General features: G+C 35.6%; 1 protein-coding gene across 1 annotated transcript; it reads right to left on the minus strand.

Annotated features, from left to right (window-relative positions):
- Window positions 1–228: 228 nt before the first annotated feature.
- Window positions 229–14,690, minus strand: LOC129313309 (uncharacterized). Its single transcript, XM_054956265.1, has 6 exons — window positions 14,330–14,690; window positions 3,582–3,915; window positions 2,642–2,726; window positions 1,637–1,723; window positions 1,326–1,559; window positions 229–465 (listed from the first exon to the last, which is right to left on the minus strand). The coding sequence occupies exons 1-6, from the start codon at window positions 14,497–14,499 to the stop codon at window positions 389–391; spliced, it is 987 nt and encodes a 328-aa protein (XP_054812240.1). The 5' UTR covers window positions 14,500–14,690; the 3' UTR covers window positions 229–388.
- Window positions 14,691–18,684: the final 3,994 nt, after the last annotated feature.

Consider the following 18,684-nt stretch of genomic DNA (forward strand, 5'->3'; position numbering starts at 1 on the left):
AATAAGCTTATGATTTGTATCATGTAGCTCTCTCATAAAGAGTTGGTCCAACACCTTGTACTCTTTCAAATGTTTATGACTTTGATTTATATCTCTATAATTAATTAAAGTCATACTAGTCTTATGTCATCTATAATCTCTCATAGATGATCGACCAAGGACATTTAGGACAACCATTATAATTTGTTCGAGGATACAATTATCATAATGAACATGCAATTGATACCATAACAAAAGAAAAATTCATTAAATAACAATGTGTATAGTACAATGATTGATTATAAGGCACAATTTCCAACACATCTAAAAGTGTAAATTCTGTATGGTAAACCAGTTTTATCTGAAAGAGGTAAAGAATTTGAGCTCATGAAAGATAACCTGCACTAAACTAAAGTGTCACATGAAAAACTTTGTCAGCAATGACTGCTACAATAATGGGACCAGCCAAATCGCCAGCAGCACAACCTGAAGAATGTGAATTCGAAAGAAGAAAGACAAAATGAAATCAGATTGACACGACTTCGTCACAGAATTATAATAAATCTTATGTACTCCGTCCACCTTCAAATATAAGAGAAATCATCATGTGTCACCTCATTTTATTAATAAGCAAAACTACACATTTTTCAAGAAGTATTTATCACATTTTCCACAAATTGTCTCTCTTAAAGTCGATGTTTATTTTCATTAGACATATTTATTTCATTAATTACAAGGATAATTTAATTCAAATATTTTAATTTCAGACATAATTAATATATTGAACTAACTTTCTTGCACTGAGTGAACTGGTTGTTTTCTCTTACATTTCAAAATAGTGGGAGTACATTAAACAGTAGACATAATCTTGTATGGAGTACCCTGTAAAATTATTTACAGGGGAAAAAAAAAAAAAATCCTACTCAATAAAAAGATGGGTTTCTATTATTTCCTGCCATTTTCTCTTGCCCAAAGAACAATTTTCAGGTATGTGCATTGAACACATGTCAGGAGTGTATCATGGAAGAGTGGTAGCAAGTGTATGCTTTAGAGTATTTTAGTAACTTCTGCACCCAAAAACTCGACTCTTGATGCACACACAAGACATGATCCTGAACGTTATGTACACTCCAATATTATTTTCCAAGAAAATCTACTCAACAAAAAATGGGTTCCAAGTCACATTCTATATTTCTTTTCCCCCTTTCTGTCCAGAGGATTTCCACAGCCAAAAAGTAATTGTTGGGCATGTGCATTAGATATGTGACATGGCAGAGTAAAAATATGTGTTTATGATTTGCAGTATGTATTTCAGTGATCTTTGCTTTTAAAAATCGTAATCTTACCGATCCATTGACCGCGTGAAGGACGAATAATAGCAGCACCAATTCCTGCCCCAATGGAGGCAAAAATTAGAGATGAAATACACCTAACAGTAGCCACAAACACCTTCTGTCCAAGAACACCAACTTGCTTCTCATCATCATCCTCTTCCAAAGTCTTGAATCCAGAAGTGAAGAATCGATATACATCAATCCCTACTTGAACAATCCATGATGCCGCAACTCCAAGCATGTGCCCTGTACATAAGTCAAGATAGTTAAAATCTAAAGGTCAAGCACATACCACAAGTAAACAATTCATTAACTGTTTTGACCTCTGAAAGTTGTTCTGCTCACGCAATAGATGTAAACCAAAGTAGGCATTTTTCTTCCAGCCTTGCGAACAGCTGATTGAGGAATATCTGCTCAGAACGGAAAAGGCAGCAGCTTAGTAGTTCCTATCAAGCATATATACACCAACTCGGGCAAGGTTCATCACACACACACACACACACACACACACACACACATCTTGTCATCTGCATATTATTTTAATAATATTCTAAACTTTTAGGTCCCGTTTGATTGGTAGAAAGAAATGGAATGGAATGAATTGAGAAAATAAAGGTAAAAATAATATGATCAGAACGTGGAAGGAGATAGGTGAACCCTATTCATAAGAGAGAAGGGTAATTTAATTCATGAGATTGAGAGTCATCATTTATGAGATTTTTGGAGTGATAATTCTCACATTTTTAATATTTAATATTGAGTTTTATCATGTTTCCCATGAGGGAGAACGGTGGTCTTCTTCTTCTTCTTTGACCTTTTCAATTCATTCCATTCCCATCCTTTTTATCAACCAAATGAGGCCTTAATGAATTATATAATTCCAGATGAAAAAGCAATTGGCACCATCTTATATTATTATTGAAATGATTCATGTGACATACAAGACAATTTTGGGAAGAATTTTAACGATCTCATCAAGATAGGTTTCTAGCTTCATCCATCCCACCCGCTTTTATTTCAAGTCATCCATGTAGGTGGTGGCATGTTTAGGATATGCTTGAACTCAATTAAGGCACTATATTCGGAGACATGTGTATGCATGTTGGACACATGTCAACAGTGTCATCGCAGAATTGATGTCAAGCATCTGACATGACTGAAAACAGGTGTGCCTATGCTTTATAAATATGAGCTCACAAAAAGAATAGCATGTTAAATAATTATCTCCATGGCTGATAAACATTTGCGTTTAATATGGAAATTGCTTTATGTTTACCGTAGGGCATCTTATAACTAAAAACATGTTTTTTTTTCCCAATAACAGTTACCTTTAAGAAGTTTCCATGCCATTCTTTGTGAAACATGATGAACAGAAATTCTTTCTAAAATCCGTCTGGTGGTCACAACAGTAGACTGCAAAGCCATCCACAAAAAGCTTCTGATCAGCAGTTTTAAATATTAGATTAAGAACATAAGGAAAAAAAATTGGAAAATGCAGAATGCTAAGCCATAACAAATAACATAGAAATTATGGAATAAAAATTAACTGTGTTATTTTAGAAGGTATTCATAAAAACCAAAACTTCCAGAGCATCAATTTTATTATTATAATTTAGGTTTATGCAGAATACGAGACACCCAATGCAACAAATGATGTGGAAGAACCAAATGGGTCATTGATCATATTAAGTACACATACATGTATGCATTTGTGCATACATGTGCAAAACACTCATTAACTTGCAGGCAAAGATTCAGAAAAAACAAATGGCTGCAATTTCATGAAAGTAACAACAGAATATTACATCACCTGTTAAAAAAAAAACTAATTATGTGTAATTTTGGTAGAAAGTATTCTGATATAAGAAACAATAGATGCAATCAATATACAGGAACCTTTTTAGTGGAATGCAGTGCCTAAAACAACATTGAAAAGTTAAACGTGTTAAAATGTTAATCCAGTTATTATACGATCACCCTTTTAGAACACTAGAAGAGAGGCAATGCAAGTCTTCTAAATATTAATTTGGAGAACAGCACATACTATATGTGTCTGATATAAATAAATGAAATATGGTCACAAATTATCTAGTTGAAATCTTGCTTCAATCATTCAATGAACTAATTGCAACAAATATACACCATTCCTATCTAAGCATTAATAATAAAAATAAAAAATAATTAACTGATGGCAATTTAACACAGTAGTTAAATTTGCAGCACATTATGCTCCATGAACCAAAACTTGCAAAGATGAAGTACACTTACCTCCCGTATAATTTGAATCACTGACTTTTTGAAGGGTACAACTAGATCAACATGGTTTTCTTCTTGATTGTCCTCCAGAAAGTCATCATCATCTTCCATATTAGCACGAGGCTCCAAAAGAGGCAAATAATACAACAAGAATGACCTTAAGGATGTCAATGCAAGCGTCCTCAACTCAAAAGCAGAGAACAGAGGTTTAAGTTGGACATTATATTGTTTTGTACTACTATATTGCAGAGCATCATGGTTGAGAAGCTTTTCAGATGCACTTTGTATATTAGAAATGTAATCTTCGGGCAATGCTACACCAGCATCAGAATAAGCAACCTGTGACCTATAATTGACATTGCAAGGCTGTCTAATGTCAATATATGTGTCTCCAAAGCATACAATACACAAAGAAAAATAATAAAAATTTCCAACAACTTTCTCCTTTGATTCATTTTCATTTTCAGCAACTTTCTCATTGGATTGAAACTATAGAATGACATCATTAAAAAAAAAATTATAAAAATCCGTGTAACATTACAATTTTCTGTAAAAATATTAAATTGTCATAAAAGTCCTAATGTTTTTCTTTTCAAAATAAGAGGATTGGGCCTTGATGGTTCCCAATTCCGACCCAATGCTCTGCGTAGTCTTGCAGCACTATTCAACCCAAGCTGGAGCTTGCTGGGTTGCAATGCCATGTCCACCCACACCCATAACTCATATCCTTGAGCCCCTAATTCAGTACAACAATAAGCCTTATCTCATTAGGTAGGGTCGGCTACATGGATTATATGACGCCATTGTGCTCTATCATTTATTAAGTTTTTAAAAATATTGTTAATTAAAAAGTCTCATTCAACAACCTCCAAAAGTGTTCTGTTTAGTCTTTCTCTACCATTCTTGACAGAACTCAAAGTCATCTGTTTCACTCTTCTCACAGGTGCCTCCCGTGGTTTTCTTTGTACATATCCGAGCCACCTCAAACAATTTTCCACCATTTTTCCTTTAATAGGTGCCACACCCACTACTTACCGTACTCGCTCATTTTGAATTTTGTCGTTACGTGTATATCCACACATCTATCTCAACATTCTCATCTCTGCCACTCCAACTTTATGCTCTTGCTGTCCCATCAAAGCCCAACATTCACTACCATATAAAATTGTTGGTCTTATAGCAGTTCGATAAAACTTTCCTTGAAGCTTATCAAGTACCTTACGATCATAGATAATTCCTTTAGCTTTTCTCCAATTAAATCACCCCGCTTGCATCCTATGTGCAATATCTCCATCAATTTCTCCATTTCGTTGAATGATGGCTCCCAAATATTTAAATTTTTTTACTTGAGATATGATTTAATCACCCAATTTCACTTTCAAGTTACCACTCACTGACCCCTTATCAAAATTACAATGTAAATATTTTCTTTTACTCCTACTCAGGTGGAAACTTTTTGACTCTAATGTCTTCCTTTATAACTCAAGTTTACAATTTATCTCTTCTCTTGCCTCTGCAATAAGAACTATACCATTTGCAAAAAGCAGACATTTAGGAATTCCCTCTTGAAGATGCCCAATCAAAACATTTAAGACTAGATCAAACAAATAAGGACTCAAATATAATCCTTAATGCAGTCCAATCTTTATAGGAAAATATTTTCTTTCACCACCAAGAGTTCTCATACTAGTTGTTGCCCCCTCATACATGTCTTGTATAGCTTGAATATAGACAATCTGGACACCTTTCTTTTTCAATACTTTCCAAAGTACTTTTCTCGGTATATGATCATAAACTTTTTCCAAATCAATGAAAACCATATGTAAATCTTTACCTTTATATCGATACTTTTCCATTAATTCTCTTAGTAGATAAATCGCTTTTGTAGTCACCCTCCCTGGCATGAAGCCGAACTAATTCTCAGAAATATTTCCAATCTTAACCTATGCTCAATCACTATTTCCCATTATTTCATAGTATGACTCATAAGTTTAATCCCTCTATAGTTGACACAATTCTGAATATCTCATTTATTTTTATAAATAGGAACTAAGATGCTTCTCCTCCAATCGTTTGGCATTCTTTTGGATTGTAAGATCTCATTAAATAATTTAGTCAACCATTGCACTCCTTCTTCATACAAACATTTTCACATTTCAATAGGGACACAATCAAGTCCATTGGCTCTACCATTTTCCATTTACCATTTGAGCCCCTAATTTAGTAAACTAACTATTTTAGGCATCTAACTTAATAGGAAAAATTGGCAAGGTTTGTACACTAAACAAGGAAATAATTTATGACAGGGAAATAAGCCAAACAAATCACCACCCCAAGAAATCCATATGATCCCATTGAACAACCATGAATCAAAGTTCAACAAGAAACAAAAAGGTAGAGAACTGTTGAAGGATTCTGGGCTCAAGCCCTAAGCACTGTGCTTTATTTGATTATTTGTTCTGCTTTTTTTTTTTTGGTCTTGTTTAATTTTTAATGTGTTATTATCAAATTAGTAGGTCAAGTATATTAGGAATACATATTAGTCTGATTTATCAGATTATAGTATATCTTGGCAGACTGTAAACACACAACGCATACGGTCTCCTCTCAAAAAGGTATAGCCTCTATTGCCCAACCACAAAGAAATTATCTATCAGAAAAGATGCTGTTTTTTCTGAAGAGGATGCCTACTATCCCAAATTACCCATTCAGGGGGAGAATTAAGGTTCTGCAGAATGGCTAATCTTGGGACATACCACACATCTTGTAAACCCAACAGCGCCTACCGGCTTCATACAACCAGAAAATACCTTACACAGCCCTGAACCTAATGCAAACAGACCTGAAAATGCCTTACACAGCCCTGAACCTGATGCAAGCGGGCCTTAAAATACCTCTGAACCTGCAGCAGACAGTCCTAATTACATTGAAACAGACTCAAAAAGCCCAGAAAACACTGAATTTGATTCAGAACCAGTTATCATTAGCTCCAAAATAACCCATCAGTAATCTGGAAAATTGTGCTGAAATTAATACAGGGGTGAAACAGCAGCAGATTCATAGAGCTGGCGGTGGAGAAGCTGATCAGAATATTGAACAAAGAGTCCCTCCTATTCCTAGACACAGAATCTGAGCCATTGTCAAGTTTCAGAGAACTAGGGCGGCCCATTGCTCTCAAGAAAGGGGTAAGATCTTGCACTATGCATCCAATTAATAAATTAGTGTCATATGATAAGTTATTTTCTAGCATAAAAGCTTTTGCTGCAAGATTCTCAAATGAGAAGATACCAGACACTTATCAACAAGCTATTGTAAATCCTAACTGGAGGAAGGGCAAAACATGAGGAATTGCAGGCTCTAGAAGTGAATAAAGCTTGGGAAATCACTACACTTCCCAAGGGCAAGAAAGCAGTGGGCTTTACATGGATATTTATGTAATTGAATCTGTTTTTTTTCTCTTATTTTATTGATAAATCACGATTTACATATATAGATGGAGGGGAGAGAGAATAAATCTAATCAGATCCCTAAACTCTCTCTTATGAAATAAAAACTAATAATAATAATAACTAATTACAGATCCTGAAAGTAAAGTGGACGTTGCAAGCTCAAGAAGGAAAATTAGGTTTGTGTATTAGTGGGTCTAGGCCCAATATAGGTAGAGGCCCACATCCAACACTCCCCCTCAAGTTGGTGAGTAGATGTTAATCATTCCCAGCTTGCTCCTAAATGCTTCAAATTTTTCCTGAGTCAATGCTTTGGTCATCACATTTGCAATCTGCTGACCCGAAGGGATATATGATAGATCAATCACTTCTATGTCCAACTTTTCTTTGATGAAGTGCCGATCAATCTCCACATATTTTGTGTGATCATGGTGTACAGGGTTATTTGCAATCTTGATTGCTGACATGTTATCACACCATGCTTTGATTGGTCCAATTGTCTCAATCTTCAATCCCTTTAGAAGTCTAACAATCCACATTTCTTCACAAGTTCCGAGGGCAAGTGCCTTGTATTCGGACTCAGCAGAGCTTCTTGAAACCACTGGCTGCTTCTTACTTCTCCAAGTCACTAGGTTACCCCATACATATGAGCAGTACCTTGTAGTGGATCGTCTATCCATTCTTAAACCAGCCCAGTCAGCATCTGTGAATAGCTCTATGCCCCTAGTATCACCTTTTGCGAAGAATAATCCCAAGCTTGGGGTTTTCTTCAAATATCTGAGTATTCAGTGGACAGCAGCCATATGTTCTTTTTGAGGACAACTTGAGAATTGACTTGCTACACTCACAGGAAAACAGATATCAGGTCGAGTGTGTGATAAGTAAATCAGCTTCCCTACTAGTTTTTGATATCTTTCTTTATTTACTGCTACACCATCAGATCTGATAGTTAGTTTTTGATTTAGCTCCATCGGAGTGTTTGCAGGCTTGGCTCCTAGCATCCCTGTTTCCTTAAGCAAATCCAGGGTGTACTTTCGTTGTGACACGCTGATCCCCTTATGAGTTCGTGCTACTTCCATCCCCAAAAAATACCTTAAAGATCCAAGGTCATTGATTTCAAATTGTGTTGCTAGGTTGACTTTTAGCTTGGCAATTTCTTCCTTGTCATTTCCTGTCAACACTATATCATCAACATACATAATGAGGGTTGTTATTTTATCACCATGATGTTTAACAAATAGTGTATCATCGGCTTGACATTGCTTGTATCCCCACGCTTTGATGGCTCTAGTAAATTTCTCAAACCATGCTCTTGGTGACTGTTTAAGTCCATATAGAGACTTGATTAACCTGCAAACCTTGTGAGAGTTATTAGTGTCTCGTAATCCCAAAGGAATTTTCATAAAAACTTCTTCCTCAAGATCACCGTTTAGGAAGGCATTTTTAACATCTAGTTGATGAAGAGGCCAATCTAAGTTGGCAGCAAGAGATAATAAAACTTTTACAGAGTTAAATTTAGCAAGAAAGTTTCTTGGTAATCAATACCATATGTTTGGGTAAATCCCCGAGCTACTAATCGAGCCTTATACTTGTTCACACTTCCATCAGGATTATATTTTACTGTAAAAACCCATTTACTACTTACAACAGGTTTCCCTTTAGGTAACTCAGTAATTTCCCAAGTTTTATTTTTATGAAGGGCTCTTAATTCTTCTTCTATAGCATTTTTCCATTTAGGATCAGTGACAGCTTCTTCAAATTTCTGGGGAGTTTTTTCTTTCTCAACATTAGCCACAAAAGTCTTTATATGAGAAGATAGTTTATTGTATGAAACATACCTGGAAATAGGATGCTTAGTGCAACTTCTTTTCCCTTTTCTCAAAGCAATTGGCCAATGTAAATCCTCAAGACTCTCCTCAGGTATAGAATCATGGTATTGCGTTGGTATGGAAATGGGATTTTCTTTATTTTGATGCTGTTCAATAGGACTTTTTGGTTCATCCACCTGAGTCTCAAACCCAGGAAGCATATTGAGTGGCTTAAAGGGGTTTGCATCATGAAATCTGGATCTATTTGAAGAGTTTTCGGAGTGTGGTGAACTTGTTTCAGCATTTTCAGAGCTGTTTTGAGGTCCAGACTCAGAATTTCTTGCGTCTAACTTGGTGGAAGAGCCATTGGTGGAGAGATCCTGGGATATGTGGGGTTCAGGAGGCTGTCCAGGGGGCAGTCTAGGGTGATAATCACTCTCATCTAGGCGAATGGTAGGGTGATAATCACTCTCATCTAGGCAAATTGACCATTCACTGTCCTCACTCTCCCCCTGAATGGGAGATTTGTTAAAAAACGAATTGATTTTCAACGAATTTGACATTCATGGTGATATATATTTGGTTTGTAATAGGCGAATAGCATTTATACCCTTTTTGGGTAGAGGAATAGCCCAAGAAAACACACTTGATGGCTCGAGAGTCGAGCTTTCCACCACCTTCATTATATACAAAGGCCATGCATCCAAAAACCCTTATTGGAATAGAAGTAGTAAGATGGGAGTTGGGATAAGACTCAAGAAATTTTTGTAGCGGAGTTTGAAAGTTGAGGGTTTTGGAAGGTAAGCAATTTATCAAATATGCAGATGTAAGAATTGCATCCCCCTAAAATTTAGTAGGGACATTACCACCAAACATAAGGGCTCTAGCAACCTCAAGTAAGTGTCTATTTTTTCTTTCGGATACACCATTTTGTTGAGGGGAATAAGCACAAGAAGTTTGATGGTGTATTCCTTGTTGTTCTAAAAAATTTTTGAAAGTGGAGTTCAAATATTCTCTTCCGTTGTCACTACGGAGAATTTTAATTGATGTTTGAAATTGATTTTGAATAAACACATGAAAATTTTCGAAGATGGTGAGAACCTCAGATTTTTCTCTCATTAGAAAAACCCATGTTAATCGAGTATGATCATTTATAAACATGACAAACCATCTACATTTGGAGTTTGTTTCAAATTTTGATGGTCCCCATATGCCACTATGGATAAGGGAAAAAGGATGAGTTGGAGTATAAGGAAAAGAATGTCAGACTTGCTTAGCAAATTTGCAAGTATCACAATGAAATTCAGAAATTGTTTTATTATTGATATTAGGAAACAGAAATTTCATATATTGAAGGCGTGGATGGCCTAACCTAGAGTGCCATAAAGTAAGGTCAATACTGGTCATGACAGAACAAATAGTAGGATTATTCTTGGATGGAGATCCATGAATATAGTAGAGCCCATTCCATTCCTTAGCATTGCCAATCATTTTCCCCAAGACCAAGTCCTGAAATTCACAACCCTTATTGTCAAAAAATACTAAGCAGTTGGCTTGATTTACAATGCGACTTACAGACAGCAAGCTACATTTAATAGTTGGAACATATAAAACATTTTTAAGGTAATATGCTCAGAAATAATTATAGTTCCAGAACCCATGACTTTTGCAAATTCATCATTGGCTACTTGAACATATTTATGCTCAGAATGTTCATTAAAATTAGAAAAAAGTTCTCTGAAACCTGTTATGTGATCAGTAGCTCCTGAATCTACTACCCAAATATTCTTTGGGATGGCTTTCTCATTGAGAGTATTGGTAAGGGCAGTACCTGATTGTGCCAAGGTTACAGAAGGATGTTTAGGCTCACTCATTCCAGTTGAAGAAGCATGCTTCTCTAGGATTTTTCGGAGAACTGACAACTCTTCAGTACTTAAAGACCCACTTTCAAGTACTGCAGCACCAATCATAAGTCCCTTTCCTTCATTTTTAGGTTTTGCTTTGGAATATGGGGGCTTTCCATGTAGTTTCCAGCAAACGTCTTTGGTATGCCCACCCTTATTGCAGCGATCACACCATTTTCCAAGTTTCTTGCCCTTCATTTCCCCTTGAGCTCCACGGACAGCAAGTGCGGAAGCGTTATTCGGAAGAGGAGCTGATATTGTGGAGCTTTGAGTCAACATTTTTCCGCTCTCTTCACATCGGATCATGTTGAAGGTTTCTTCTAGCATAGGAGGGGGTTTCATGCCCATTATTCGACCCCGAATATCCTCAAAGGTTTCATTTAAACCCAACAGAAAATCATAACATCTGTCTCGATCAATCAGTTTTTTATAATAAATCCCATCCCTGTGACAAGACCACTCATGGATCTCATAAAGATCAATTTGCTGCCAAACTTCATTAGAGTAGTATAATATTGAGTTATAGACTTGTCACCTTGAATGAGATTTCTAAGCGAACATTTTACCTGGAATATCGCAGCAGTATTCTCTTTGACCGAGCACGTGTTTTTTGCTGACTCCCAAATTTCTTTGGCAGTGGTTGCGAGCAGGTAGTTCTCACTTATCTCTACTGTCATCGAGTTTATAAGCCACGCCATCACCATATTGTTCTCAGCAACCCATATTGCATATTAGGCATCATCAGGCATCGGTGGCAGAGGAACACTAGTGAGATATTTTTCTTTATTCCTCCCTCAGACTACCATCAGAATGTTCCAAGACCACTGAAGGTAGTTATTCCCATTCAGGCGATGGGTGACTGCGACCTGGTAGTGCGTCTCGGTTATTAGCGCAACTACCCCAAAAGGCAAATTGTTGAGTTCGATCCTTCTCCTCCAGTCGCACCCTTCTCGTCCCTAGTCGAAGGCGTTTTGCTGCCATCGCTGGTTTGGAAAACCCGAGGCTTGGTGAGTGAGTGCGTTCATGTATGACATCGTGAAGGAGGGAAGAGTCGAGACCAGAGCTCTAGTACCATGTAATTGAATCTGTTTTTTTCTCTTATTTTATTGATAAATCACGATTTACATATATAAATGGAGGGGAAAGAGAATAAATCTAATCAGATCCCTAAACTCTCTCTCATGAAATAAAAACTAATAATAATAATAACTAATTACAGATCTTGAAAGTAAAGTGGACGTTGCAAGCTCAAGAAGGAAAATTAGGTTTGTGTATTAGTGGGTCTAGGCCCAATATAGGCAGAGGCCCACATCCAACAATTTATCCTCAAGACCTTTCCTGATGGTAGCGTAGACAAGTACAAGGCAAGACTAGTAATTAGAGGAATAGAATACACCCAAACTTATAGGATCGACTACCAAGAAACTTTTGTACCGGTAGCTAAGTTCAGTACAATCAAAGTAGTGTTGTCTCTGGCAACTAAACTAGAATGGCCGTTGCACCAGAGATGTGAAAAATGCATTCCTTCATAAGGATTTGAAGAGTTTACATGGAGATTCCTGAGTGAGTCTTGAGCACTGAGAACTCTACAAAGCTGTGCAAACTTTATAAATCTTTGGATGGGCTAAAACAGTCTCTTAGGGTTTGGTTTGACAAGTTCTCTAAAGCTATAAAGAAGTTGGGATACATTCTAGGGCAAGTAGACCATATTCTATTCATCAAACATAATGGTCGTAAGGTGAGAATTCTGATAGTGTATGTTGATGACATTGTCATAACCAAATATGATGAGAATTCAATGGGTAATTTGAAGAATGCTCCAGCCACATAATTTCAAGTTAAACATCTGACACAGATGAGATACTTCCTAGGCATGGAGGTGGCAAGAACCAAGAAAGGGATTAATATATACCAAAGGATATTTGGCACCAGACCAGAAGGGACTCCTATGGAATCTACTAGTCACCTAGAGGATAAAAAGGATGGTGTGCCTGTGGATACCGAAAGATATCAAAGACTTGTGGGAAAATTGGTATACTTGACACACACACATCCAGACATCAGCTATGTTGTTGGTGGAGTCAATTCATGAATAAACCACAAGAGGAACATATAGAGGCAATATACAGAGCACTGAGGCTTTTGAAGTTCAACCCAGGAAGAGGTCTCTTCTTTGAGAAGGTTAGAACCCGAAGTACAGAAATCTAAACAGATGCAGATTATGGAAGGTCTCCAGTGGATAGGAGATCTACCACCAGGTACTGCACATTTGTGTGAGGAAATTTTGTAACTTGGAGAAGTAAGAAGCAACAAGTGGTTTCACGAAGGAGTGCTGAATCTGAGCTTAGAGCTTTTGCTCTAGGTACTTGGAAAGGGATAAGGATCACTAAACTGTCAAATGAGTTGAAGGTTCCCAATGACACTCCTATGAAAGTATGGTGTGATAGCATGCTTACAATTGAAATGGCAAAGAATCCTATGCATCATGACAGAATGAAGCATGTTGAGATTGATAGACATTTCATAAAGGAGAAAATTGAAGGGGACATCATTGATCTATCATATACTCGTACAGCAGAACAAGTGGCAGTATCATGACAAAACCACTTGGTAGAGCACAATTTGAAGAACTACGAAGCAAGCTGGGAATGTTAGATATCTATTTCACCAGCTTGAGGGGGAGTGTTGAAAGATTCTGGGCCCAAGCCCAAAGCACTGTGTTTTACTTAGTTATTTGTTCTTTTCTTTTTTTTCCATCTTGTTTAATTCATACGTACTATTATCACTTTAGAAGGTCAAGTATGTTAGGAATAAATATTAATCTGATTTATCCAATGATAGCATGTAATCTCAGCCGACTATGAGGCAGCCTAGCCTATTCTGTTTTATTGAATAACACAACGCATACAGTCTGTGTTTCTCAAAAACAGTAATTAACACCCTAGTAAATCTAATTATATTCGAATGTAAAACTACAACTGAAATTGGTTTCCAAAGGGATTCTTTTGATGCACTCCAATAAACAGATGACATAAGGCAAACACCAGATATCTTCATTACAATTTTCCTGGCTAATTTCCTCAATAAATCACAAAAGGGAACCAACAACACCTACCTCAAACTAGGTAGTAAATCAACCTTTGACAAACGAACACAATGGCGTGCATTTACATATGCAAGAATTTCTTCTTATTTTACGTTTTTTTTTTTTTCCTTGGGGGATAGTCCATACCATGACCAATGTAAAAGCAAAAGAGTTGTTGTAATACTAGAATAATGCTTAATTAGCAAGAATTAAACCAAAATAAACAAATGACTCCACATAGTGTAAATATGCAATGTTTGATAACTAAGGTCTTCTGCTCTGGTAAATCTCCGAAATGATCAACTTGTACATGATTTCATGTCATCCCAAAGAAAGAAAGAAAAAAAAAAGTATTCTTAATTCCCCCAGGAGCATAAGTTAATCACAATTCCTGAATTGAAACCCCTAACCCCAAATTACTATTTCTTCCCATCACATGTTTCAACAATTTTTCAAAACGCCATAGATACAAGTCAACGATGTATAGCAGGCGACGACAAATGAAGAGATAACATACCCGAACAAAGCCCGTGAGGCAAAAGAGCTTCCGGCGGCGAGGGAGGCGGCGGTGGCGGCGGCAGAGGCAGAGAAGAACTGAGTAGATTGATAGGTCCGGGCGGAATACAAGCCAGGGTTAAAGCTTTGGTTCTTTCGCCACAGATCTAAAAGTACAGCTATTCCCGCCATTTTAGGAACTTTCCTGTACTTCTATGAAACTATTCACAAAATTAACTGTCTGCTACAAAAAGAACCATTACCCAGAAATCTATCGACGAATAGAAAGAAACTTTACGAGTATGCGTGAAGAATCGGAGCTAGTTAGAGATGACCCGGGTAGAAAAAGATGGGCTAGCTCAAGCAGAGCGAGCCATATGAACTTTCCTCGGCGTTTGCCTTTATTTAATCAAATATCAATTACCAACTTTATGTAAAGTTATCATCATTTTCTTTTTTTTTGTCGGATGTAAATTTATCATTTTGAAGGTTTGGTTTTCCCCCAAATAATTATAATTATTGTCTTAAAATTTCAATAAGGTATATTTCTTTTTGTATAATTTTATTTTTTTGGCTTAATAATTTTTATCTTTTATTAATAGTACTAATACTAATAGTAAATCAGACCATTTTATAATTATTTTGAGATAGATATCGCACTCAGAAAAATGCGACGCGGACGGCGTGCGAGCGAAGGTCCCAGCCTTCGCGGCGGGAACCGCATGAATGAGGAGTCACCACCAAGATTTTGAGAGAAATCTCGGGAAACCGATTAAAAAAAGGATAAGGGTGGTATGTGGAAACAGAGAATAGGTTCGGAAGTCGGTTGAGTGTAAGGAAGGTGTTAGGCATCCCACAACACCCGTTCATGAGAACGGTTACCTAAAATTTGTTGTGCTCTATTAATATGATTTTATAATTATTTTAATTATCCCTTTTATATTTATGTGTTTGATATAAAAATGATAGGAATTAGGTGAGAAATGTTTATTTATTTACGAGGGAGGACGGACTTGACTCAGAATCTGACTCTAAGGCCTACGTACCCTGTGATGGGGATCAAAGTCCACGTAGTTCAGGATTAAAAGTTTGGTGGTAAAAATATTTTTGAAGAGAAATTAATTAAAAATAACTCACTATTTTGCAAATAAAACAATTTCTGAAATTTTGATATGTGTGTTTTAAATTACAAGAAGTAATTTGATTTTAATTATTTTCTCGATTTTTGGATTTCAAATTAAAGAAAAGAAAAGGGTTTAAAATTATTATTATTTTTTTATATTTTATGATTGAGGATTTAATTGTAGTACTTGCAAAACCTTATTAGTTCATACAGCAATGCAATTGCTCTAAATATCTGCGGAGATTCTGAAATCTTACACGATAAAAGAGTTTGGCCATATAATTTATTTATTTATATTATTATGTATATTTTTAAGTGTTAATAATAATTTTAAGTGTGTATATATATGTCTCAAAGAAACTTAATCATCATACCTGCAAAGCCTTATTAGCTTGTACGGTAATATGATTATCCCTAATATCTGTGGAGATTCTAAAATATCACTCAATAAAGGAATTAAATTTAATTCATTGATTTAATTAATTATATAATATATATGTGTATATATATATATATATATATTAAAAACTAAATTGTTATATCTACAGAGTCTTATTAACTCATACGATAATACGATGATCTTAGAATCCTACGGAGATTCCTTACATGACTAAAAGATATAATCAGTAAATATAGTTTCAATTTAAATATATTAATTTGGTTAATTAAGTTTCTTAAATTGTATATTATATGATTATTTATAAAAATCACTTATTTATTATAGAGATTGAGAATCACTACATCTGTGAGGATTTATTATCTCCATGATGATGTGATTAATTTAAGCCTCTACAAAGATTCTTGAAATCTCATATGAGACTTAAATAAATTATTAATTTAGATTATAAAAGGAGAGTTAATTTTAATATATAAGTTTTGCTCTCATATCTGCGAAATCTTATTAATTTACATGACACGAGATTATCCTGAATATCTGCAGAGATTCAAAGTCTCACACGATAAAAGAATTAAATAATATTCACTTTGAATATATTTTAATGTGTAATTATATAACACATATTTTGCAATTTAGAAATCTTAATCATTATACCTGCAAAGCCTTATTGACTCACGCGGTAGTACGATTATCTTAAAGGTCTACGGAGTTTTAATAATCTCACATGACCAAAAGATATGATTAGACAATATAATTATAATTCAAATTTATTAATTTAATTAATTAAAATCATAAAAAACATTTATTATTTTATTTACAGAATTCATTTATTTATTTACCATATAAATTGTGAATCACGATATCTATGAGGATTTATTATTCTACACGATAATGTGATTAATTTAAACCTCTACGAAGATTCTTGAAATCTCACATGATACTTAAATAAATAGTATAAAGAGAGAATTAATTTTAATAATGGGCTTTTGAAACCCATATAAATACTAAAAAATTGATCTTCATACCTGCGAAATCTTATTGATTTACACGGTATGAAATCATTCTAAATATGCCTACAGAAATTCTTAAAATCTCACATGACAAATAGATAATCGAAATATTTGCATTTATAGTTGGTACATAATATGAGTTTAGCATTCGAAGGAATAGAGAAAGAAACTATTTTGACACTTCACTCCTCTTTTGACTTGAAGATATGTTCCTCAAGATTTTTTAAATTGGTTTAATGCTCAAATATGACTTTCAAAGAAAAATGATGAGGGTAGTGGTAATAGCATCCAACAATTAACAAGTTCCACATACCATCACCACTATTACTTACCTAATTTATTTCCCATAAAAATTAAAATGAAGTTGATGTCTTAAAATTATTTGTGAATAAACAATAATCCCATATTAGACATATGCATACTCTTAATTTTTTTCAAAATAATATGATCAATTGAATGCATGAAGCAGGCATATGAAATTTTAAAAGAAGAACAAAATTTTAAACAAGAAAGAGCGTACTCAAGATGGCCTTGGATCCCTATTATGTGATCACTAAGTCTAAACATTTCAATCCCTGTCCTCCCTAACCATACAATAATCTCTGCCTTCGCCGGAAGTTCTCTTACCTCATCTCGATGGCATTGGATTATGGAGAGCTTTGATGGCAGCATGATAGACGTCAGAGACAATGGCGATGATGATGTTAAGGTTGTGCTTCTCACATCAATGTCCCAACCAGTGTGAGATCGCCTAACCTTCCCTCTCAATGCACAACATAGCATCTAGTAATCGAAACAAATGCTGAGGATTTCCTTCTTCATGGAATTGAGTTTCTGAATAAGAGTGATGAGGCCATGGCTCCAAGAGTCATTTCTATGAGTGTCGTTGCAGCTGTTGGTGAAGATGAATCCGTTATATAGGTTAAGATCACCATGTTCCTTGGTATTTCTTCCTCACATACTTAGAATCCTCTGTGTACAGCAACATTGCATGCCTTCTTTCTCTCTCCTTCAATTCCAGTCTCTGTTTAGACATCCTTCAGCTTCTGGTCTCTCTCTCTCATTTTTCTTTCTTTCTCCATGCTCTCTCTCTCAGACTCTCGGACGTCTCAATTTTTTTGCATTTTTTCGTCCCTGTTTCTTCCTCTCTCAGTCTTTGATTTTTCCAGAAAAAACGCTCGTCTCTCTCGGTCTCTTACTCTATTTTTTATTCTTTTTTTTTCTGTTTCATTTTCTCTCTTCTCTTCCCATTTTTTATGTCTCTTACTCTGTTCTCTCTTTTATGCTCTCTCTTTTCTAGTCCCTTCGGTCATTGCTCCCTCTTCCCTCTTTCTTCTCCTTTTTTCTCCTCCTTTCTGCTCCTTCTCTTTCGTTTTTGTGCATTTCATTCGTGCTCTATTTTTGGCCTGTTTTTCGTGCATGCGTGTGCTTGCTTTTTGCGTTGGTCTTTTGTGTTTCTAGTGCTCTGCTTCTTCTTTTTTTCCTTCTTTTCAGCTGCATTTTCTGCGTGTGCCATGCTTTCTGTTTCCTTTTCCATTTGCTGTCTGCTTTTTGCTATTCCTGCATGTTTGTTTCTGCTTCTCCTATGTGTATGTCCAGTTTTTTGGCCTGCTCTTTGTTCTCTTTTCTGTTGTGTGTTTCATGCGTTCTCCTCTATGATGTGGCTCTGGTTTCGTGTGTTCACTGTGCACGCAAGTTTGATCTTGTTTTTTTCTTTCTAGCATTTTGTGACTGTGTGTGCTTCTGTGAAGCTTTTACACTTGGCCAAAAGTTGTTTTCAATTTACTCTCTTTATACGTACATGACCAGCGCTTTTTGCCATTCTTTTTAATGCTTCTTTTTTTTTT

The sequence above is a fragment of the Prosopis cineraria genome, unplaced genomic scaffold, assembly GCF_029017545.1.
Source record: "Prosopis cineraria cultivar Desert tree isolate PC_DT_omini unplaced genomic scaffold, ASM2901754v1 PC6, whole genome shotgun sequence".
Classification (NCBI taxonomy): Eukaryota; Viridiplantae; Streptophyta; class Magnoliopsida; order Fabales; family Fabaceae; genus Prosopis; species Prosopis cineraria.

Bases quoted from the DNA above. Each gene is read 5' to 3' on its own strand.
- LOC129313309 (XM_054956265.1), bottom strand. From the start codon at position 14,499: ATGGCGGGAATAGCTGTACTTTTAGATCTGTGGCGAAAGAACCAAAGC. The intron at 1,724-2,641 runs GTAACTGTTATT...CGTTCTGAGCAG, and splicing joins GGCATGGAAACTTCTTAAAG to ATATTCCTCAATCAGCTGTT. The intron at 466-1,325 runs GTAAGATTACGA...CACATTCTTCAG, and splicing joins TTCACGCGGTCAATGGATCG to GTTGTGCTGCTGGCGATTTG.